General features: G+C 44.4%; 1 protein-coding gene across 1 annotated transcript in view; it reads left to right on the top strand.

The window, feature by feature from the left end:
- The window catches only part of STK32B (serine/threonine kinase 32B), a 417,658-nt gene extending 395,674 nt beyond the window's left edge, over window positions 1-21,984 (top strand). Inside the window, exons 10-11 of the mRNA XM_038745347.1 lie at window positions 198-262; window positions 20,516-21,984. Of these exons, the coding sequence (XP_038601275.1) occupies window positions 198-262; window positions 20,516-20,654 (204 nt within the window). The 3' untranslated portion in view covers window positions 20,655-21,984. The remainder of the gene's footprint in view (window positions 1-197; window positions 263-20,515) is intronic.
- Window positions 21,985-24,471: the final 2,487 nt, after the last annotated feature.

Here is a 24,471-nt window from a genome sequence, read left to right as displayed (position 1 = left end):
GTACTGTGCTCTCCCAAGTGGTTAGTACAGTGCTTTCCACACAGTAAGCACTCAATAAATACGATTGAATGAATGAGTGAATGAATGAGTGACCCTTGTAAGAACTTTACTCACCAACAGCCCTTTTTCCATTGTTGGTTTCTGTGGACGATGATTTTCCATTATTGATGATCAACCTATTCGTGCTGTTTTTAAAGAATGGACATCTGCAGCAGTGCTTGGAAACGGTGAGGAAAGAATTCATCATATTCAATAGAGAAAAGTAAGTATCTTATACGTCTGTTTAACATACTTTGGTGTAAGAGCCGTGCTACAATGCTCCCAAATCTTTGGGGTGCTTTTGAAGTCCAAAACCCCAAATGATTCGTGACTGTGTCAGTAGGTGATAAAGCTCTGAAATGAAATACCAGGATGACAGAACACGGATGGTAGCTGCATTTGGTTTCCCAGAGGATCGTCTGTTGCCTTTGTACTATTTTAGTCTCTAAAATCAAACACAAATCCTCCGGCAGAAGTCATGGCCAGACCGAGAGAAATGCCATCCGTGATTTTGAGCGGAAGCTTTTACGGTCCAGCAAGGGAATTTTTGGCTTCTTACCAGCCAATGGAAAGAAGAAGAAGGAGTGCTGACCCACATAAAGTCTTAACTGAGGATGTAGCCTGGCTCTGTTGGAAAATGTTCCGTTTGCAGTTCACCTCACGGAGTCCCTCCAGCTCCTTTTCCCAATCTCACCCATCGACAATGATTCTCTCTGTGAGATGAGCAGATGAATGACTATTGAGCATGAATAAGAAGTCATATCTCTTATTAAGCCATATCTAGGCTTAATGGAAATAAAGTAACCTCTTTTTCTAGCTTCTAAAGTAGATCAATTGAACCCCAGAGCCCAAACCACAGTCCACTTGGATTGGGTCCAACCAGATTTGCTTGCATCTACCCTAGTGCTTAACAGTGTCTAGCATGTAGTTAGTGCTTAACAAATGAGAAGCATCATGGTCCAGTGGATAGAGCCTGGGTTTAGGAGTAAGAAGGACCTGGGTTCTAATCCCAGCTCCCCCACTTGTCTGCTGTGTGATCTTGTGCAAGTCTCTTCTCTGTGCCTCAGTTACCCCATCTGTAAATTGGGGATTAAGACTGTGAACCCCATGTGGGACAGGGACTGTGTCCAACCTGAATAGCTTGTGTCTACCCAAGTGCTTAGAACAGGGCTTGACACATAGTAGGTGCTTAACAAGTACCATTATTAGTATTATTATTATTAGGAAAGATGGTTATGAGCCCAATACTCTGCTAAATGCTAAGGTAGATACAAAATAACCAGCCCGTACATAATCCTTGCTCCATTTTGGTCTCACCCTCCTCCCTTACCCCTATGCTCTCCTACAACCCAGCCCGCACACTTAGCTCCACAGATGCCAACCTTCTCACTGTACCTCAGTCTCGTCTATCACACCACCGACCTCTCGCCCATGTCTTGCCTCTGGCCTGGAACATCCTCCTTCCTCATAGCTGACAGATGTCCATTCTCCCCACCTTCAAAGTTTTACTGAAGGCACATTCTAGACTGTAAGACCGTTGTAGGTAGGGACTGTATATGTTGCCAATTTGTACTTCCCAGGCACTTAGTACAGTGCTCTGCACACAGTAAGCGCTCAATAAATACAACTGAATGAATGAATCTCCAAGAGGCCTTCCCAGACTTAAGGCCTGTTTTCCTCTTTTTCCACTCCCTTCTGCATCACCTTTGCACTTGGATTTGCTCCCTTTATTCACCCCTCCCTCAGATGTACATACCCATAATTTACTTATTTATGTGAACTGGAAAAGAAGCCTGGCCACTTGGAAACGGTAAGGGCCTGGAAGTTAGAAGACCTGGGTTTTAATCCTGACTCTGCCACTTGTCTGCTTTGTGAACTTGGGCAAGTCACTTAGCTTCTCTCTTACCTCATCTGTAAAATGGGGTTTGATCTTGTGCAAATGGGACATGGACTGTGTCCAACCTGATGGTCTGGCATCTATCCCAGCACCTGACATATAGTAAGTGCTTGTTAAGACCGTGATGTCTGTCTCCCCCTCTAGCTATAAGCTCCTTGTGGGCAGAGAACAAGTCTAACAGTTCTGTAATATTGTACTCGCCCGAGCACCTAGTACAGTGCTCCAATTTCGTAATATTGTACTCTCCCAAACATACAGTGCTCTGCACCCAGGAAGCCCTCAATAAATATGATTGTTGGATTGATTTAACCCAATTTTACATATGAGGAAACTGAGGAACTGAGCAGTTAAGTGACTTGCCCAAAATCACATCGTGATAGAAGCAGGACTACAGTACCAGTCTCCTAATTTCCAGTCCTGGAGTCTTTCCTGTAGGTCGTGGCCTTTTTGGTGAAGCCATGGTTCTGTTTCTTGTGACTAGAACTGTACTACGGAGGCAAGAGCTTTGTTTCCGCACATTTGCTTTCCCAGACTCCCACATATGGACTTGCTTCAAATAAGGCCAGAGTCCCAAATGGTTCCTTTTTCTTCACCAAGCTGGGGTCAGCCATTGTCCAGCCTCAGGGCATGGCCATCTTTATGAGATCCCATCTACTTAACAGTCTGGAACAATTTTAAAAAATGATGTTATTATTATTATTATTATTTATTTTTGGTATTTGTTAAGTGCTTACTACGTGCCAGACACTGTTCTAAGCACTGGGGTAGGTAGAAGATAATCAGGCTGGACACAGCCCATGTCGCACATGGAGCTCACAACTTTAATCTCCATTTTACATTCATTCATTCAATCGTATTTATTGGCACATTTATTGACATTTACAGCTGAGGGAACTGAGGCACGGAAAAGTGAAGTGACTTGCTCAGGGTCACACAGAATGGAAAAGCAGCATGGTGTAATGGATAGATCAAGGTCATGCATTCTAATTCCAGCTCCGCCACTTGTCAGCTGTGTGAATTTGGGCAAGTCACTTCACTTCTCTGGGCCTCAGTTCCCCCATCTGTAAAATGGAGATTAAAACTGTGAGCCCCAGATGGGACGATCGGATAACCTTGTGTCTAACCCAGTGCTTAGAACAGTGCTCGGCACGTAGTAAGCCCTTAACAAATAATAGTATTGTTATTATTATTACAAGTGGCAGAGCCGGGATTAGAACCCAGGTCCTTCTGACTCCCAGGTCTGGGGTCTACCCATTAGGCCATGATGCTTTCCCCAAATTATAGACTGTGAGCCTGCTGTTGGGTAGGGACTGTCTCTATGTGTTGCCGACTTGTACTTCCCAAGCACTTAGTACAGTGCTCTGCACACAGTAAGTGCTAAATAAATATGATTGATTGATTGATTATAGAACCTGATTGCTTCAGACAGCACCAATGAATCCAGTAAATCTCACCGGGAGAGGTAGTGTGGCCCAGGGGAAAGAGCACAGGACTGGTAGTCAAAGACTTGAGTTCTATTCCCAGCTCTACTAACTCCGCTGTGTGACCTCGGACATAATAATAATGATGGCATTTGCTAAGCGCTTACTATGTGCAAAGCACTGTTCTAAGCGCTGGGGGGATACAAGGTGATAAGGTTGTCCCATGTGGGGCTAACAGTCTTAATCCCCATTTTACAGATGAGGGAACTGAGGCACAGAGAAGTGAAGTGACTTACCCAAAGTCACACAGCTGACAATTGGCGGAGGCAGGATTTGAACCCATGACCTCTGACTCCAAAGCCTGTGCTCTTTCCACTGAGCCATGTTGCTTGTCTAAGTCCCTCGATCTCTCTGGACTTCAGTTTCTTCATCTGTAAAATGGGGAAAAGATACTTGCTCCTCCCCCTCTTATAGATGGAACAGATTCTGAGGATGATCTGATTATCTTGTATCTACCCTGACACTTAGGTACAGAATAAGGATTTAATTCCATAATGTTCTATAGTCATTATTATAAAAACCTACACTTTCAAATCAATGGAATTTATTGAGTGGTATTGACACCTATCAACTTGTTTTGTTTCTTTGTCTGTCTCCCCCTTTCTACACTGTGAGCCCGTTGTTGGGTAGGGACCATCTCTATATGTTGCCAATTTGTTCTTCCCAAGTGCTTAGTACAGTACTTCCCAAGCGCTTAGTACAGTGCTTTCCACACAGTAAGCACTCAATAAATATGATTGAATGAATGAATGCTCTGCACACAGTAAGCGCTCAATAAATACCATTGAATGAATGAATGAATTAATGAATGAATGAGTCCCAACAGAGTACAGAGCACTGTACTAAGTACGTGGGAGAGGACCATAGAGTAAGTAGACCCGATACCTGCCCTTTGCAATCTAGTGGGGAAGATAGGCGTTAAAATAAATTATACGTCAGGGGAAATAACAAGACTTTCAAGATGTATGAAGCAGTGTGGTTTAGTGTAAATAGCACAGGCCTAAGAATCAGAAGACCTTATTTCTAATCCCTGCTCTGATGCTTGTCTGCTGTGTGGCTTTGGGAAAGTCACTTAAGTTCTCTGTGCCTTAGTTACCACATCTGTAAAATGGGGAATAAGACTGTGAGGCTTATGTGGGACAGCAACTGTGTCCAACCTACCCCAGCATTTAGTGCAGTGTCTGGCACATTGTAAGTGCTTAACAAGTACAATTTTTTTAAAAAATGTATTTAAATGCTGTAGTGATGGGCTGGGTTGAGTACCTAAGAGCTTAAGAGGGAGAGCAATCAAGCAGTGTGGCTCAGTGAAAAGAGCACAGGCTTTGGAGTCAGAGGTCAAGGGTTCAAATCCCTGCTCCACCACTTGTCAGCTGAGTGACTTTGGGCAAGTCACTTAACTTCTCTGTGCCTCAGTTACCTCATCTGTGAAATGGGGATTAAGACTGTGAGCCCCCCGTGGGACAACCTGATCACCTTGTAACCTCCCCAGTGCTTAGAACAGTGCTTTGCACATAGTAAGTGCTTAATAAATGCCATGATTATTATTATTATTATTCTTAAGTATGGTGAGGGAGGGAAAATAGACTAGGGAGATGAGAGGTTAGTCAAGGAAGTCTTCCTGGAGGAGATTTGATTTTAGTAGGGTTTGGAAATGAGGAGAGATGATCTGTCAGATAAGAAGGAGGAGGGAGTTTGGGAATGTCACTGTTGTATTGTACTTTCCCAAGTGCTTAGTACAGTGCTCTGCACACAGTAAGTGCTTAATAAACACAATTGAATGAATTAAATGTTCCTGGCAAGAGGGAGGAAGGGAGCAAAAAGTCTAAGATGAGAGAGATAAGATTGAGATATGATTAAGTTATGAGCAAATTGTGTGTCCTGGGTTGTAGTGAGACAGAAGTAGGGAACAGAGGAAGGAGAGAGCTGACTTAGTTAGCTCCCTGTGAGCTGCGAAAGTGTTTTATCTCTATTCTGTTCTTCCCAAACACCTAGTCCTGTGCTCTGCCCTCTATACATACTAACTGTCCTCCTGCCAAGAGGTACTTCGTGGAAATAATAATAGTAATAATGATAAAGTGTGACATTTGTTAAGCATTTACTATGTGCCAAGCACTGTACTAAGCTCTGGGGTACATACAATGTAATAGGGTTGAATATAGGGCTCACAGTCTTAATTCTCATTTTACAGCTGAGGTAACTGGGGCACAGAGTAGTCAAGTGACTTGCCCAAGATCACATAGCAGACAAGTGGGAGAGCAGGGATTAGAACCCAAGTCCTTCTCACTCCCAGGCCCGGGCTCTATAGACTAAGATACACTGCTTCCTTATCAACAACCTCCCACCTGAATATTTTAACTGTTGACCATGTTCAAAAAGCTTCCTAAGTGAGGATATTTTCGAGCCTGGACTGGCAAAGGAGGTTGGAGCATTGCAAAACAGCCCTCTCTTCCCCGCCTCTGATGTATCCTTCTGCTGGAGTGGGAGAATTTAGGTCAGACCTACTGGGATAGGGAGACAAAATGGAGAAGTCTGCAAGAAAAATCAACCAATGATGCCACCAAAAGTGGTGATCCTATTTTAAGTGGTGAAAATTGGAGACCCAGTCTGTGTGGACAATGGAAATCATGTCCCCAAACCCTGGTTCTCATCCTTTTATACAACAGGAGCTGGATGCTGGGAAATTCTCGGGAGAAACCATGGCCCTGCATAAGATTCACTTGCGATTATTTTCAGGGGGATTAAAGGCATTTAGCTGGAGCTCAACACATTGGAATTCTATCTTATTATCCATCAATCAGGGGTACCTGTTGAGTGCTTATTCATTCATTCATTCAATCAATCATATTTATTGAGTGATTACTGTGTGCAGAGCACTGTATGAAGTGCTTGGGAAGTACAGGTTGGCAACATATAGAGACGGTCCCTACCCAACAACAGGCTCACAGTCCAGAAGGGGGATACAAACAACAAAACAAAACATGTGGACATGTGTCAGGTCATCAGAACAAATCAAAATAAAGCTAGATGCACATTAACAAAATGTTAATATGTACAAGTAAAATAGAGTAATAAATCTGTAAGAACATATATACAGGTGCTGTGGGGAGGGGAAGGAGGTAGAGCGGGGGGAATGGGGAGGAGGAGAGGGAAAAAAAGGGGGCTTATCCATTCATTCATTCGATCATATTCATTGAGCACTTACTGTGTGCAAGGCGCTTATACAAAGCGCTTAGGAGAGCAGACTATAACAGTAAATAGGCACATTCACTGCCCATAATGAGCTTATTGCATGCAGAGCACTGGTCTAAGTACTTCATTAAATCAATCAGCTGTTCTGTTGAATGTGCACTGGGTGCAGAGCACTGTACAGAGTGCTCAGAGAGTTGGTAATAACAATAATAATCATGGAATTTATTAAGAGTTCACCGTGTGCCAAATTCTGTTACACATGCTGGCGTAAGAGACAACTCAATCAGGTTGGACACAGGCCCTGTCCCCCATGGGGCTCACAGTCAAAGTATTGAATGCCCATTTTACAGATGAGGTAACAGAGGCCCAGAGAGGTGAAGTGACTTGCACAGGGTCACACAGCAGACAAGTAGTAGAGGTGGGATTAGAACCCAGGTCATTTGACTCCCAGGCCCAAGCTCTTTCCACTAGGCAATGCTGCGTCTCAAGGAGCTTACAGTCTGTAACTTTCCCTTCTAAGTAGTTGCAGACTGTCCTTGTACTGTAGCCTTTAGAACAGCCCTAAAACCCTCTTTTCTGGGAAAAAAACTGCATCTGATTTTGTTCCCTTTTGCTACAAGGAGACCCTCTAAGAACCTCAGAAACTGCATGGCGTAGTGGATAGAGCAGGGCCTGAGAGTAAGAAGATCATGGATTCTAATCCTGCCTCGGCCACATTGCTGAGTGAACTTGGGCAAATCGCTTAACTTCTCTGAGCCTCAGTTACCTCACCTGTAAAATGGAGATTGAGACTGTGACCCCCACGTGGGACAACCTGATCACCTTGTATCCCCCCCAGTGCTTAGAACAGTGCTTGGCACATAGTAAGCGCTTAATAAATGCCATCGTTACTATTATTATTATTTATGATGGTATTTGTTAAAAGCTTACTATGTGCCAAGCACTGTTCCAAGTGCTGGAGTAGCTATAAGTAATCAGGTTGTAGGCCATGCTGCGTCTCAAGGAGCTTACAACTTGAACTTTCCCTTCTAAATAGTTGCAGACTCTCCTTGTACTGTAGCCCTTAGAACAGCCCTAAAACCCTCTTTTCTGGGAAAAACTGCATCTGATTTTGTCCCCTTTTTGCTACAAGGAGTCCTTCTAAGAACCTCGGAAACTGCATGGCATAGTGGATAGAGCAGGGCCTGAGAGTAAGAAGGTCATGGGTTCTAATCCTGCCTCAGTCACATTGTTGAGTGAACTTGGGCAAATCACTTAACTTCTCTGAGCCTCAGTTACCTCATCTGTAAAATGGAGATTGAGACTGTGACACCCACATGGGACAACCTGATCACCTTGTATCCCCCCCAGTGCTTAGAACAGTGCTTGGCACATAGTAAGCGCTTAATAAATGCCATCGTTATTATTATTATTATTTATGATGGTATTTGTTAAAAGCTTACTATGTGCCAAGCACTGTTCTAAGTGCTGGAGTAGCTATAAGTAATCAGGTTGTAGGCCATGCTGCATCTCAAGGAGCTTACAGCCTGTAACTTTCCCTTCTAAATAGTTGCAGACCGTCCTGGTACTGTAGCCTTTAGAACAGCCCTAAAACCCCCTTTTCTGGAAAAAAACTGCATCTGATTTTGTCCCCTTTTGCTACAAGGAATCCCTCTAAGAACCTCAGAAACTGCATGGTGTAGTGGATAGAGCAGGGCTTGAGAGTAAGAAGGTCATTGGTTCTAATCCTGCCTCAGGTCACACTGCTGAGTGAGCTTGGGCAAATCACTTAACTTCTCTAAGCCTCAGTTACCTCATCTGTAAAATGGAGATTGAGACTGTGACCCCCACATGGGACAACCTGATCACCTTGTATTCCCCCCAGTGCTTAGAACAGTGCTTGGCACATAGTAAGCGCTTAATAAATGCCATCGTTATTATTATTATTATTATTTATGATGGTATTTGTTAAAAGCTTACTATGTGCCAAGCACTGTTCTAAGCGCTGGAGTAGCTATAAGTAATCAGGTTGTAGGCCATGCTGCGTCTCAAGGAGCTTACAGCCTGTAACTTTCCCTTCTAAATAGTTGCAGACCGTCCTTGTACTGTAGCCTTTAGAACAGCCCTAAAACCCTCTTTTCTGGAAAAAAACTGCATCTGATTTTGTCCCCTTTTGCAACAAGGAGACCCTCTAAGAACCTCAGAAACTGCATGGCGTAGTGGATAGAGCAGGGCCTGAGAGTAAGAAGATCATGGATTCTAATCCTGCCTCGGCCACATTGCTGAGTGAACTTGGGCAAATCGCTTAACTTCTCTGAGCCTCAGTTACCTCACCTGTAAAATGGAGATTGAGACTGTGACCCCCACGTGGGACAACCTGATCACCTTGTATCCCCCCCAGTGCTTAGAACAGTGCTTGGCACATAGTAAGCGCTTAATAAATGCCATCGTTACTATTATTATTATTTATGATGGTATTTGTTAAAAGCTTACTATGTGCCAAGCACTGTTCTAAGCGCTGGAGTAGCTATAAGTAATCAGGTTCTAGGCCATGCTGTGTCGCGAGGAGCTTACAGCCTGTAACTTTCCCTTCTAAATAGTTGCAGACTGTCCTTGTACTGTAGCCCTTAGAACAGCCCTAAAACCCTCTTTTCTGGGAAAAACTGCATCTGATTTTGTCCCCTTTTTGCTACAAGGAGTCCTTCTAAGAACCTCGGAAACTGCATGGCATAGTGGGTAGAGCAGGGCCTTAGAGTAAGAAGGTCATGGGTTCTAATCCTGCCTTAGTCACATTGTTGAGTGAACTTGGGCAAATCACTTGACTTCTCTGAGCCTCAGTTACCTCATTTGTGAAATGGAGATTGAGACTGTGACCCCCACATTGGACAACCTTGTATCCCCCCCCAGTGTTTAGAACAGTGCTTGGCACATAGTAAGCGCTTAATAAATGCCATCGTTATTATTATTATTTATGATGGTATTTGTTAAAAGCTTACTATGTGCCAAGCACTGTTCTAAGCACTGGAGTAGCTATAAGTAATCTGGTTGCTCCATGTGGGCCTCTCAGTATTAATTCCTATTTTCCAGATGAGATAACTGAGGCACAGAGAAGTGAAGTGACTTTCCCAAGGTCACACTGCAGACAAGTAGCAGAGATGGGATTAGAACCCACTTCCTCTGACTCTCAAGCCCGTGCTTTTTCCAATAGGCCATGCTGCTTCTCTAAACAGTTACTATCTGTCAAGCAGAGAAGCCCGGGCTTGGTAGTCAAAGGTCGTGGGTTCTAATCCTGATGCTGCCACTTCTCAGCTGTGTGACTTTGGGCAAGTAGCTTTACTTCTCTGTGCCTCAGTTCCCTCATCTGTAAAATGGGAATGAAGACTGTGAGCTCCAATTGGGACAACATGATAACCTTGTATCTATCCCAATGCTTAGAATAGTGCTTGACACATAGTAAGCGCTTAACAAATACCACAGAAAAAACAGTGTTCTAAGCGCTGGAGTAGATATAGATTGATCAGATCAGATGCAATAACTGCCCAAAATGTTGTTCACAGCCTAAGTAGGAGAATCAGTATTGAATCCCCATTTTACAGTTGAGGAAACTGAGGCACAGAGAGGAGGCAAGTGCAGAGCTGGGATTAGAACCCTGGTCCTCTGATTCCCAGCCTTGTATTCTTTCCACTAGGCCATGTCACTTCTCACCATCACTATGTTGATCATCATCATCATCATCATTATGTTGCCAACTTGTACTTCCCAAGTGCTTAGTACAGTGCTCTGCACACAGTAAGCACTCAATAAATACGCTTGAATGAATGAATGAATGAATCACTATGGCTAATGCTATTTCTAATGTCCTATGAAGGCAATGTGGCTTAGTTAAAATAATACAGAAGTAACATGGCATAATGGGTAGAGTATGAGCCTGAGAGTCAGAAGGACTTGAGTTCTAATCCTGACTCTGCCACTCATCTGCTGTATGACCCTGGGCAAGTCCCTTCACTTATCTGTGCCTCAGTTACCTCACCTGTAAAAAGGGGATTAAGACAGTGAGCTTCATGTGGGACAGGGACTGTAACCAACCTGATTAGCTTGTATCCACCCCCGTGTTTAGTACAGTGCCTGGCACATAGTGAGCATTTAACAAATGCCATTAAAAAAAGGAACTGGAAGTCAGGAGATGTGAGTTCTACTCCCAGTACTTCCATTGGCCAGCTTTGTGACCATGGACAAGTCATTTAAGCTTTTTGGGCTTCAGATACCCTTTTTGGGCTACTTCGTGGCTCAGTGGAAAGAGCATGGGCTTGGGAGTCAGAGGTCATGGGTTCAAATCCCTGCTCTTCCACTTGTCAGCTGTGTGATTTTGGGCAAGTCACTTAACTTCTCTGTGCCTCAGTTACCTCATCTGTAAAATGGGGATTAAGACTGTGAGCCCCACATGGGACAACCTGATCACTTTGTATCTTCCCCAGTGCTAGAACAGTGCATTGCACATAGTAAGTGCCTAACAAATACCAAAATTATTAGTTTTATTATTAATCTCTTAGGATATGAGGGACACAGACACTGTGGCTGATGTAATTGCATTGTGTCTGGTCCATTGCTTAGTACCATGTTTGGCGCACAATAATTGTGGAAAGGGTGAATTGTAGTGATGTTGTGAAGGTTAAACGGACAGGACTGGGTGACAGATTGGATATATGGGTTGAATGAGAGAGATGAGTGGAGGTTAACACCAAGGTTACAGGCTTTTGAGATCGGGAAGATGGTGGCACTGTCCATAGTGATGGGAAGTTCAGGGGGAGAACAGGGTTTGGATGGGAAGATGAAGAGTTCTGTTTTGGACATGTTAGGTTTAAGGTGTTGGTGGGACTGACAAGGAGAGATGCCCTAAAGCTAAGAGGAAGAACAAGACAGCAGAGAAGGAGAAAGACCAGGGCTGGGGATGTAGATTAGGGAATCATCCACATAAAGATGGTAGTTGAAACCATGGAAGCGAAGAGCTGTTGTAAGGAGTGGATATACTTGGAGAATAGAAGGGGACCCAGAATGGAAACTTCACACGGCTAGGGGGTGAGAGGCAGAGGAGAAGCCCATGAAGGAGACTGAGAATGAATGGCCAGAAGAGAGCCAGACGAGGACAGTGTCAGTGAAGACGAGGTTTGGATAATGTTTCCAGCAGAAAGGGTTTGTCCATGGTGTAGAAAGTAGCTTAGTGGTCATGGAGGATTTGGATAGAGTAGAGGCCATCAGATTTCTTTCAATGAATCATATTTATTGAGTGCTTACTGTGTGCAGAGCACTGTACTAAGTTCTTGGCAGAGTACAATGTAACAATATGACAGACTCATTCTCTGCCCACAGCAAGCTTACAGTACAGTGGGAGAGACAGACATTAACATAAATAACTAAATTACGGATAAACACATAAAAGCTGTGGGATTGAGTGTGAGGTGAATAAAGAATGCAAAATCAAATGTAAGAATGACGCAGAAGGGAGTGGAAGAGAAAATGAGGGCTTAGTCTGGGAACGTCTCTTGGAGAAGACGTGCCTTTGATAAGGCTTTGAAGATGGGGAGAGTAATTGTCTGTTGGATATGAAGAGGGTGTTTTTTACAGGCCGCAGGAAGGATGTGGGCAAGAGGTCGGCAGTGAGTTAGGCGAGATCAAGATAGAGTGTGTAGGCTGGCATTACAGGAGCAAACTGTGCAGACTGTGTTGTAATAGGAGAGTAGACGAGGTAGGAGGGAGCAAGGTGATTGAGAACTTTTAAGTCAATGGTGAGAAGTTTCTCTTTGATGCGGAATTGGATGGGTAACCACTGGAGGTTCTTAAGGAGTGGGGAAATGTGGCCTGAATGCTTTTGTAGAAAAATAATCCAGGCATCAGACTGAAGTATGGACTGGCGTGGGGAGAGACAAGAGGCAGTGAGGTCAGCAAGGAGGCTGCTACAGTAATCCAGGATAAGGGAGAGTAAGGGAGGGCGTTCTTCTCTAGAGATACAACTGGGAAAGTTGGGAGAGTCGAAGAGGGACCAGGAGGAGGGTGAGACTTGAGAGAAGCAGAGGAGATTTTAGGGAGGTCGCACCTGATGGTTCTATTTTCTCAAGGAAATGGGTGGTCAGATCATTAGGGACAAGCAGACAGAGGATCCAAGGAGAGAGTTGAAAATCTGAACCAGGTGGTGTGGGCATTGGACTTCAGGACTCAATAAAGATGGAGAAATATTGTCGCCACAGCGGTTGTCCTTAAATCCCAAATCTAAGACTGAAGCTAAGACACATTGAAAAGATCTATAAATTCAGGTCAAGTTTAAGTCAAATCTCAATCAGCTATGATATGCTATAGAGATGTGGAAAGAACATTAATAAGAAGACAAAATTAATTTCCTCAAATCATGATTAAGGCTAACCCCCCACCAAACACTCATGAAATATTACAGCTAGTGCAGTTACTGTTAAGTGCCTTTTTCCCATTTCTCAGAAGTCATCTGTCTCTGAATCAACCTTGAGCAACAAATCAGATGTAAAATACACTTTGGAAGATTAAAATGGGCAAAGGCCAGCTAACAGTTTTTCATGGTATTCGTTAAGTGCTTACCATATGCCAGGAGGCACTGTACTGAGTGCTAGGGTAGATACAAGTTTATCAAGTTGGACACAAGACCCTGTCCCACACGGGTCTCACAGTCTCAAGCCCCATAATGCAGATGAAGCAAGTGAAGCACAGGGAATTCAAGTGGCTTTCCCAAGGTCACACAGCAGACACGTGGTGGAGCTGAGATTAGAACCCAGGTCCTTCCGACTCCAAGGCCTAGGCTCTTTCCACTAGGCTGAGCTGCTTCTCTACACATTAAATATGCTAACACTTTGGTGCAACCCTTTAAATCTGTCCTGAATTTCAGCCACACTTTTTCTTACCATCCTTTCCCTGAACTGCCAGTTCAGCTCTTCACAGTTGGTGAAAACCTGCAATGCTTTCACTTCAGTACCTGGAAAATCTAATTAAATACCTACCGAGAGAAATTCAGCACTCCATCTCCGCTGTGCTTACAAGCCAAGCAGAAACCCGAAACATACTTTTCACTAGAGAAGCAGTGAGGCTTAGGGGAAAGCGCACAGGCTTGGGAGTCAGAGGTCGTGGGTTCTAATCCTGACTTCGCCACTTGTCAGCTGTGTGGCTTTCGGCAAGTCACTTAACTTCTCTGGACCTCAGTTACCTCATCTGTAAAATGGAGATTAAAACTGTGAGCCCCACGTGGGACAACCTGATTACCTTGTATCTACCTCAGCGTTTAGAACAGTGCTTGGCACATAGTAAGCACTTAACAAATACCATCATCATTATTATTATTACCAGCCTTTAGTCCCAATGTCCAGTAAATTCTCCTCTAACATTAACTCCCCATTCCCAGGGGAAAAAAATAACTGTTTTCAAACCATAGCCCATTCTGACAAGAGAAGTAGCGTGGCTCAGTGGAAAGAGCATGGGCTTTGGAGTCAGAGGTCATGGGTTCAAATCCCAGCTTTGCCAATTGTCAGCTGTGTGACTTTGGGCAAATCATTTAACTTCTCTGTGCCTCAGTTACCCCATCTGTAAAATGTGGATGAAGACTGTGAGCCCCCGGGGGACAACCTGATCACCTTGTAACCTCCCCAGTGCTTAGAACAGTGCTTTGCACATAGTAAGTGCTTAATAAATGCCATTATTATTATTATTACTAGGACAGTGTCCAACCTGATTAACTTGAATCTACTATAGTGCTTAGAACAGTGGTACGTAGTAAGTGCTTCAGTAGTACCATAATTATTATTATTACTATTATATCATATTTTGGTCCTAGGTAAAGAGAAAAATGATCACACTCTGGATTTCCAGAAGGTCCTAAGGATTTCAAGGATTCGGTAACTGTAGTGATATTTAAGCTGCAAGCATTTTCTCCTACAAAATGTTGCTTATGCCATTATTTATTTATTTTATGGTATTTTGTTAAGCACTTACTATGCATCAAACACTGTTCTAAGTGCTGGGGTAGATACGAGTTAATTAGGTTGGACACAGACCCTGTCCTGCATGGGGCTCACAGGCTAAGTAGTAGAGAGAACCGAAGAACTGAGGCACGGAGAAGTGAAGTGACTTGCCCAAGGTCACACAGTCGGCAATTGGCAGAGCTGGGATTAGAACTCAGGTCTTTTGACTTCCAGGCTCATGCTCTTTCCACTAGACCATGCTGCTTCCCTTTTGCTTACAGAGCAAAAATATTGGATTTCAGGCTAATGGAACCTTTTAAAGGGGCCGGATGAGAAGCAGCATGGTGTAACACGGGCCTGGGAATCAGAAAGTCATGGGTTCTAATTCTGGCTCTGTCACCTGTCTGCTGTATGGCCTTGGAAGAGTCACTTCACTTCTCTAGGCCTCAGTTATTTCATCTGGAAAATGGGGACAGGGACTGTGTCCAACCCCACTTGCTTGTATCCACCCCAGCACTTAGTACAGTGCCTGGTACATACTAAGAGCTAAACAAGTACCAGCATTATTATCATTATTATTATTTTCATTAAGCCCTAGATACAAGTTAATCAATTTGGATTCAGTCCCTGTCCCACACGGAACTCACAGTCTTAATCCCCATTTTACAGCTGAGGCCCACAAAAGTGAAGTGACTTGGCCAAGGTCACACAGCAGACAAGTGGCAGAATCGGTACTAGAATCCAGGACCTCTGACTTGCCAGGCCCATGCTGCTTCTCCATGATCACAGCATTGCCATAACTCAGTAGGTGGTTGTGAAGGGAGATCTCAAGCTAGCCAGCGGTTTTTTAGGATTCCTCTCCCTCTCTAGATTGTCAAGTCCTTGTGGGCAGAGATGGTGTCTGCCAATTTTATTACATTGTACTTTCCAAAACGTTTAGCACAGTGTTCTTCACACAGTAAGTACTCAAGAAGTACCATTAATCGACTGACTGATTCCCACTGGATTTGTCTTCGGGACTTTGCAAAAGCTTTAGTAAGGAAGAAGAGGGCTTCCTTGCCCCTGGACTCTGGTTGATCAGATCTTCTTATTGTCACTACTCCCGTTTTCTTCTTTACTGAATGGTTCTCAGATTGCTTAGAACAGTGCTTGGCATGTAGTAAGTGCTTAACAGCATGGCTCATTGGAAAGAGCCCGGGCTTTGGAGTCAGAGGTAATGGGTTCAAATCCCAGCCCCGCCAATTATCAGCTGTGTGACTCTGGGCAAGTCACTTAACTTCTCTGTGTCTCAGTTCCCTCATCTGTAAAATGGGGATTAAGACTGTGAGCCCCACGTGGGACAACCTGATCACTCTGTATCCCCCCTCCAGTGCTTAGAACAATGCTTTGCACATAGTAAGCGCTTAACAAATACCATCATTATTATTATTATTAAATACAATCATTATTATTATTGCTAAATACACAGTGAGGTGGGTATTGGAAACAATAACTGGTAGGTGAGGAAATCTTCTAGGGTGATCTATATACCAAGGAAAGTGTGATTTGTTGCAAACAATGTAAAGTTAATGAACTGCCCATTTAGAAAAATACATTAATATACCTAAGAGGAACCCAATTAGAAATTAAATCCATTACTGTTTAATAGTTCTGCTCTGGAACAAGGAGTCCAGAAATTAGCACATGGTATCAATTGAGCATTTACTGTGCACAGAGTGCTGTACTAATCATTTGGGAGAATATGACACAGCAGAGTCGGTAGAAAAGATCCCAGAGGATGGTTAACAGAAAGGGCATGGGTTCTAATCTCAGTTCCACCAATCAATCAATCAATCAATCAAGCGTATTTATTGAGCGCTTACTATGTGCAGAGCACTGTACTAAGCGCTTGGGAAGTACAAATTGGCAACACATAGAGACAGTCCCTACCCAACAGTGGGCTCACAGTCTAAAAGGAGGAGACAGAGAACAGAACCAAACACACCAACAAAATAAAATAAATAGGATAGAAATGTACAAGTAAAATAAATAAATAAATAGAGTAATAAATATGTACAACCATATATACATATACACAGGTGCTGTGGGGAAGGGAAGGAGGTAAGATGGGGGGATGGAGAGGGGGACGAGGGGGAGAGGAAGGAAGGGGCTCAGTCTAGGAAGGCCTCCTGGAGGAGGTGAGCTCTCAGCAGGGCCTTGAAGGGAGGAAGAGAGCTAGCTTGGCGGAGGGGCAGAGGGAGGGCATTCCAGGCCCGGGGGATGACGTGGGCCGGGGGTCGACGGCAGGACAGGCGAGAATGAGGTACAGTGAGGAGATTAGCGGTGGAGGAGCGGAGGTTGCGGGCTGGGCAGTAGAAGGAGAGAAGGGAGGTGAGGTAGGAGGGGGCGAGGGGATGGACAGCCTTGAAGCCCAGGGTGAGGAGTTTCTGCCTGATGCGCAGATTGATTGGTAGCCACTGGAGATTTTTGAGGAGGGGAGTAATATGCCCAGAGCGTTTCTGGACAAAGATAATCCGGGCAGCAGCATGAAGTATGGATTGAAGTGGAGAGAGACACGAGGAAGGGAGATCAGAGAGAAGGCTGGTGCAGTAGTCCAGACAGGATAGGATGAGAGCTTGAATGAGCAGGGTAGCAGTTTGGATGGAGAGGAAAGGGCGGATCTTGGCAATGTTGTGGAGCTGAGACCGGCAGGTTTTGGTGACGGCTTGGATGTGAGGGGTGAATGAGAGAGCGGAGTCGAGGATGACACCAAGGTTGCGGGCTTGTGAGACGGGAAGGATGGTAGTGCCATCAACAGAGATGGGAAAGTCAGGGAGAGGACAAGGTTTGGGAGGGAAGACAAGGAGCTCAGTCTTCGACATGTTGAGCTTCAGGTGGCGGGCGGACATCCAGATGGAGATGTCCTGAAGGCAGGAGGAGATGCGAGCCTGGAGGGAGGGGGAGAGAGCAGGGACAGAGATGGAGATCTGGGTGTCATCAGCGTAGAGATGATAGTTGAAGCCGTGGGAGCGAATGAGGTCACCAAGGGAGTGAGTGTAGATTGAGAACAGAAGGGGACCAAGCACTGAACCTTGGGGAACCCCCACAGTAAGAGGATGGGAGGGGGAGGAGGAGCCTGCAAAAGAGACTGAGAAAGAACGACCGGAGAGATAAGAGGAGAACCAGGAGAGGACGGAGTCTGTGAAGCCAAGGTCACATAGCGTGTTGAGGAGAAGGGGGTGGTCCACAGTGTCAAAGGCAGCACCACTTGTCAGCTGTGTGACTTTGAGCAAGTCACTTCATTTCTCTGTGCCTCAGTTCCCTCATCTGTAAAATGGGGATTCAGACTGTGAGCTCCATGTGGGACAACTTGATTACCTCATATCTACCCCCAGAGCTTAGAACAGTACTTGGAACACAGTAAGCGCTTAACAAATACCATCACCATCATCATCATCAGTCCACAAGAATCTTACAGTTTAGAGAGGGGGACAGACATTGAAGAAAATTTCTCATTTACGATGTTCACATTGTTTGAAATGATTGAAGATTTGGGTGGATTTTGATCAGGAAGTTCTGAATTACTTTTTATAATACAACTTTTTGGCTCTATCCTGCATTTTCAGCAAAAGAAATATATTGCCGTGTTCACAGTTTACCCCAGAGGCCATCCAAGCCCTTAATCTTGTTCAGGAGAACCTTAAAGAAGAAAATCCCCCAGTGAGAAAAGAATTATCACAGCCCAATAACTATAAACTGCTTTTTTTGATGAGAAAGAAAAGAAAAACTGGGGAAACAAGCATATACTGCTTTCATGTGGGTTTATTAGAGTTTAAAATAACGTGGCTGCACCCCTCCAAAGTCCTCCACAGTTATTTCAATTAATCACCTTTATTTTTTTAGTGGTATTTATTAAGCGCTTACTGTGTGTCAAGCACTGTTCTAAGCACTGGGATAGATACAAAGTTACCAGGTTGTCCCACAGTGGGGCTCACAGTCTCGATTCCCATTTTACAGATGAGGTTAACTGAGACACAGAGAAGTCAAGTGACTTGCCCAAAGTCACACAGAGGGCAAGTGGCAGAGGCGGAATTCGAACCCATGACCTCTGACTCCCAAGCCAAGGCTCTTTCCACTAAGCCACGCTGCTTCCCATGAGCGCTTACTGTGTGCAGAGCACTGTACTAAGCACTTGGGAGAGTAGAATACAACAATATAACAGAGTTGGAATTTGTTATGGTACTTGTTAAGCCCTTACCATGGGCCAAACACTGTACTAAGCACTGGGATAACATGAGAGTTGTGGTAATCAGTCAGTCATGTTTACTGAGTGCAGAGTACTGTACTAAGCACTTGGGAGAGTACAAGAGAACAATAACAGACAAATTCCCTGTCCAAAGGAAGTTTACTGTCCAGGAGGATTTAAGAAGTGCACCATGATTATGGGGTTCATACAGTGTACTTCATTTTGGATTAAGACTGTGAGCCCCACGTGGGACAACCTCATCACCTTGTATCCCTCAGCACTTAGAACAGTGCTTCACATATAGTAAGCGCTTAACAAATACCATCATTATTATTATTGTTATTGTTATTATCCCCCATTTTACTGATGAAGTAACTGAGGCACAGAGAAGTAAAGTGACCTGCCCAGGGTCACATGGCAGACAAATGGTGGAGCTGGGATTTGAACCCAGCTCCTCTGGCTTCCAGGCCTGTGCTCTTTCCTCTGAGGTGTGCTACTTCTCTGTACCTTGATTTCAGTAAAGTGGGGATAACCTACCTCTTCTCCCTCCTATTTAAGCTGAACCTCATTTGGGACAAGGAACTGTGTCTAACCTGATTATCTCGGATCTACCCCAACACGCAGTACAGTGCCTGGAACATAGTAAGCACTTAACAAACAACACAATCCACAGGCCTGGGAATCAGAAGGACTTGAGTTCTAATCCTGGACCAGCCACTTGTCTGCTGTGTAACCTTAGACAAATCACTTCTCTTCTCTGAACCTCAGTTACCTCATCTGTAAAATGGGGATTTAAGATTGTGAGTCCCATCTGGGACAGGGCTGTGTCCAACCTGATTAACTTGTATCTACCCCAGAGCTTAGAACAGAGCTTGCCACATAGTAAGTGGTTAACATTGTCTGCTGTGTGACCTTGGGCAAATCCCTTACTTCTTTTTGCCTCAGTTACCTCATCTGTCTGGAGGCCTTCCCAGACTGAGCCCCCTCCTTCCTCTTCTCCTCCTCCCCCTCCCCATCCCCCCGACTTACCTCCTTCCCCTCCCCACAGCACCTGTATATATGTATATATGTTTGTACGTATTTATTACTCTATTTTATTTGTACATATTTATTCTATTTATTTTATTTTGCTAATATGTTTTGTTTTGTTCTCTGTCTCCCCCTTCTAGACTGTGAGCCCACTGTTGGGTAGGGACCATCTCTATATGTTGCCAACTTGTACTTCCCAAGCGCTTAGTACAGTGCTCTGCACACAGTAAGTGCTCAATAAATACGATTGAATGAATGAATCTGTCAAATGGAGATTAAGACCGTGAGCCCCATGTGGGACAGGGGACTGCGTCCAATCTGATTTGTTTGTAATTACCCCAGTGCTTGCTACAGTGCCTGGTAATAATAATAATAATAATAATAATAATGATGGAATTTGTTAAGTGCTTACTATGTGCAAAGTACTGTTCTAAGCACTGGGGGAAAAACAAGATGATCAGGTTGTCCCACGTGGGGCTCACAATCTTAATCCCCATTTTACAGATGAGGTTACTGAGGCACAGAGAATTTAAGTGACTTTCCCAAAGTCACACAGCTGACAATTGACGGAGCTGGGATTTGAACCCATGACCTCTGACTCCAAAGCCCAGGCTCTTTCCACAGAGCCACGCTGCTTCTCTACAGTAAGCGCTTAACAAATGCCATTTCTATTATTATTATTTTTACCATTATTTCTTCCTAGGCTAAGACAGCAGGAACCAGTCAGCGAGACATCGCGCGTGGATGGCAGAGTGCCGATTCAGAGTCACGCAAAGCTGCAGGATGGCCGAAACAACAACATCCTTCTCAGACACGGCTGCACCAGAGGCTGTAGCAGCTAATTTCACACTTGATGTGGCTAAACTGTTTGAACGGTCTGTGTCACTAGGACCCAAAAGCCCCTCTCTGTGCATGTGATGATCCCTCTGTGCCCCCCAAATGTCAGACCTCCCCCCCAACTTCAGACACCAGAGTAAAAACCCACTGCCAAAAATCTATGGGTCAACACAGGTCTCGAATCCACTCACTCCGACAACACCGGTCCCCACTGAGACAGCTTCGGGAAGAATCGAGTTTCACAGTCCAGCATCGACACGATAAATGTTTGGTGGGTTTGAATCGCCTACGAGAGGATCCATAGAATCCTGGAACACTTGAAACATTTGTGTTTGCGATCTGTCAGGCGGGCAGCTTTTGAACCCCTTACGCTTCCGCGTTCCGTAGTCTTTGTCCTCGGGGTCGTAACGCTAGGCCATTTTCTGGAAAATAGTCGACTTTCTGTTCAGTAAAACAATCTGGCTGGAACCGGGATTTAGTGAGGTGGCTAAATACCATTAGAGCATTTGCTGTCTGTTTCATAGACGTGTATGTATTTCGTGTATATATGTTTATGTCTGTAGCGTGTTCCATCAGCATCCATTAACTACCTGAAACCCATTACCACGGCATGAAACATGTTTTGTCCATAAATTTTTGCCTTCCTGCTAATTTGACTTGAAGATGTTTATCACAATAACAAGGGTTCAGAAACTCTTTAATAGGAAAACCTTGAGGCTCTCAAAAGAGTCAAATCAGGATCCCAATGTTTATATTAGGTGGTTTAATCTGCACAAAAAATATCTTGCCTTGATCCCTGGCTCTGTCTGGGAATCCAGCTGATTTTAATGGAAAGACCTGCCATGGGGTGCCAGCTGAAATATAGTAGCAGGTGTACCCTGATATTTTCACTCCCCAATGTGCTCCATCCTCCGCTTGATAATAAATGTCTGTCTATGGTGTTGGCACGTTCTTTGTCTGTTTTCCAGTGTTTGAGAGACGAATGAGGCTTTTGGTAAAATTATAATACTGTATCATTTTCCTTAAAAGACTTTAGTGTAATGTATTGTTTTGTACTTTTTTTTTTTGTTTACCAAAATGATTTTTAAAATAATTCAGCTTTTTTAAACTATTTGGTTGCCCCAATCTTCTACTCTTCCCCTCATAATTCACCACCAGGTGAATTTTTACCGACTCCTCGAGCACCGATACAGTAACCTGGAATATACAACCCCTTCTTTCGCAGTGACCTTGTGGGACTGAGGATGTGTCCTTAGAAGGTCACTGGTACTGTGGTGGAGGTGATCGAGGTTTTATGGCCCCTGTAGTAGGGTCAGACTAAATTCACTGGTTTTCACGGTCGCTCAGAATAAACCATTTCACTCAAGATCATGTTCTTTTCACTTTTCTTGGGAGAGAGTGTGGGGTTTTGCCATGTTGCTTGATGTCTCCCTGGGACTTGATAATAATAATAATAATAATGATGGTATTTGTTAAGCGCTTACTATATGCAAAGCACTGTTCTAAGCGCTGGGGAGGTTACAAGGTGATCAGGCTGTCCCACGGAGGGGCTCACAGTTTTAATCCCCATTTTACAGATGAGGTAACTGAGGCAGAGAGAAGTTAAGTGACTTGCCTAAAGTCACACAGCTGACACTTGGCGGAGGTGGGATTTGAACCCATGACCTCTGACTCCAAAGCCCGTGCTCTTTCCACTGAGCCACACTGCTTCTACGCTGCTTCTTCTGCTTGATCCCAGGGCAGAGTGCAAAGATTTTTCCATCGAGAAGCAGTGTGGCCCAGTGGATAGAGTAAAGGCCTGAGAGTCAGAAGGACCTAGGTTCTAATCCTGACCCTAGTCTGCTCTTTCACCTTGGGCAAGTCACTTGACTTCTCTGGGTCTCATTTACCTCATCTGGAAAATGGGGACTTAAGACCGTGAGCCCCATATGTTACAGGGACTGTGTCCCACCCTATTTGCTTGTATCCCCTGGCCCCAGTACTTAGTACAGTGCCTGGCACATAGTAAGTGCTTAAGAAATGCCAGAATTACTATTAGAGGTACAGCAGACTCCATCATCCTTTATGTTCAAGGAGCCATTGCTGAGGATTCTTCAGGGCATGAGTTAAGCTCCGCTGAATTCATTCATTCATTCAATCGTATTTATTGAGCACTTACTGTGTGCAGGGCACTGTACTAAGCGCTTGGGAAGTACAAGTTGGCAATATAGAGACGGTCCCTACCCAACAGTGGGCTCACAGTCTAGAAGGGGGAGAATGCAAAGCTGTGGAAATAAAGTCCAGCTGCTGAGAGGCTGGAACCAGGATGGTCGCTGTGAACAGGAGGTGGGGCATTCTCCGGTTCACCCTGAAATGTCAGTGATCCAAAGGAATGATGGCCCATTTTTAATGCGGTGGGGGGGGGGGGGGGGGGGGGGAACCAGAGTGGCCTAGTGGAAAGAGCACGGGCCTAGGAGTTAGAGGTCCTGGGCTCTAATCCTGGTCTACCAATTACGCTACTCATTAACAATAATCATACCACTACTAGTAATAATAATAATGCTACTTCTTAAGTTCTTACTTTGTGCCAAATAAGGTTCTAAGTGCTGGGGTAGATACAAGTTAATCAGGCTGACCCCAGTCCTTGTCTCACATGGGGTTCACACTCTTATTCCCATTTTACAGGTGAGGTAACAGGTTCAGAGAAGTGAAGTGATTTGCCCAAGGTCACACAGCACACATGCGGCAGAGCCGGGATTAGAGCCCAGTTTCTTCTGACTCCCAAGTTCATGCCCTAACCACTGAGCCAAGCTGCTTCCTAAGCCAATTGCTTGCTGTGTGACCACTGACCATGGGCCTCAGTTTCCTCACTGTAAAATGGGGATTCAAAACTGTTCTCTCTCCTACTTAAAATTGTGAGGCCCCACGCAGGACAGAGATTGTGTCTGATCTCGTTATCTTCTACCAATCAATCAATCATATTTATTGAGGGCTTACTGTGTGCAGAGCACTACACTAAGCTCTCGGGAGAGTACAGTGTAATAAAGTTGATAGGCACATTCCCCACCCACAATGAGCTTACAGTTTAAAGGGGGAGACAAACATTAACATACAACTTGTACCTACCTCAGTGCTTAGAATAGTGTTTGACACATAGTGAGCACTTAATTACCTTAAAGCAAACTATTGCCTCCTTGGTTCCCCAGTCTTGAAGTACAGAGGTAAGCACCAACTGTAGAATCGTAAATAGATTTAGTAAAATTGTTCCCTCAGTGACACCAAAAATTGATATTTTCCAGGGTTTATAAAAAGAGAAATGTTTGTCATTTTTTCCCCCTGGAGTGTCAGAACACTTGCTAGCCTTTCAGGAAAGCCTTTTTGTTTCTAGGTTTTGCAAATAAAACCCTTCCACAGTGTATATTACATAATAATGGTAGTATTTGTGAAGCGCTTACTATGGGCCGGGCAATCAATCAATCATATTTATTGAGCACTTACTGTCAGAGCACTGTGCTAAGCACTTGGGAAGTACAAGTTGGCAACATAGAGACAGTCCCTACCCAACAGTGGGCTCACAGTCTAGAAGACAATACAGGCACTGTATTGAGCACTGAGTTGGATATAAGTAAATGGAGTTGCACACATTTGGGGCTCACAATCTCAATCCCCATTTTACCGAGGTGGGAACTGAGGTCCAGAGAAGTAAAGTGACTTGCCCAAGGTCACGGAGCAGACAAGTAGCAGAACTGGATTTAGATCCCATGACCTTCTGAGAAAAAAAATCAATTGGAAAATTCACAGCTTGAGAAGCAGCATGACCACCTGGAAAGGGGACAGGCCTGG

This window comes from Tachyglossus aculeatus, chromosome 4, assembly GCF_015852505.1.
Source record: "Tachyglossus aculeatus isolate mTacAcu1 chromosome 4, mTacAcu1.pri, whole genome shotgun sequence".
NCBI lineage: Eukaryota > Metazoa > Chordata > Mammalia > Monotremata > Tachyglossidae > Tachyglossus > Tachyglossus aculeatus.
Note: the sequence above shows the minus strand (reverse complement) of the source record. Positions and strands in the feature narration are given on the sequence as shown.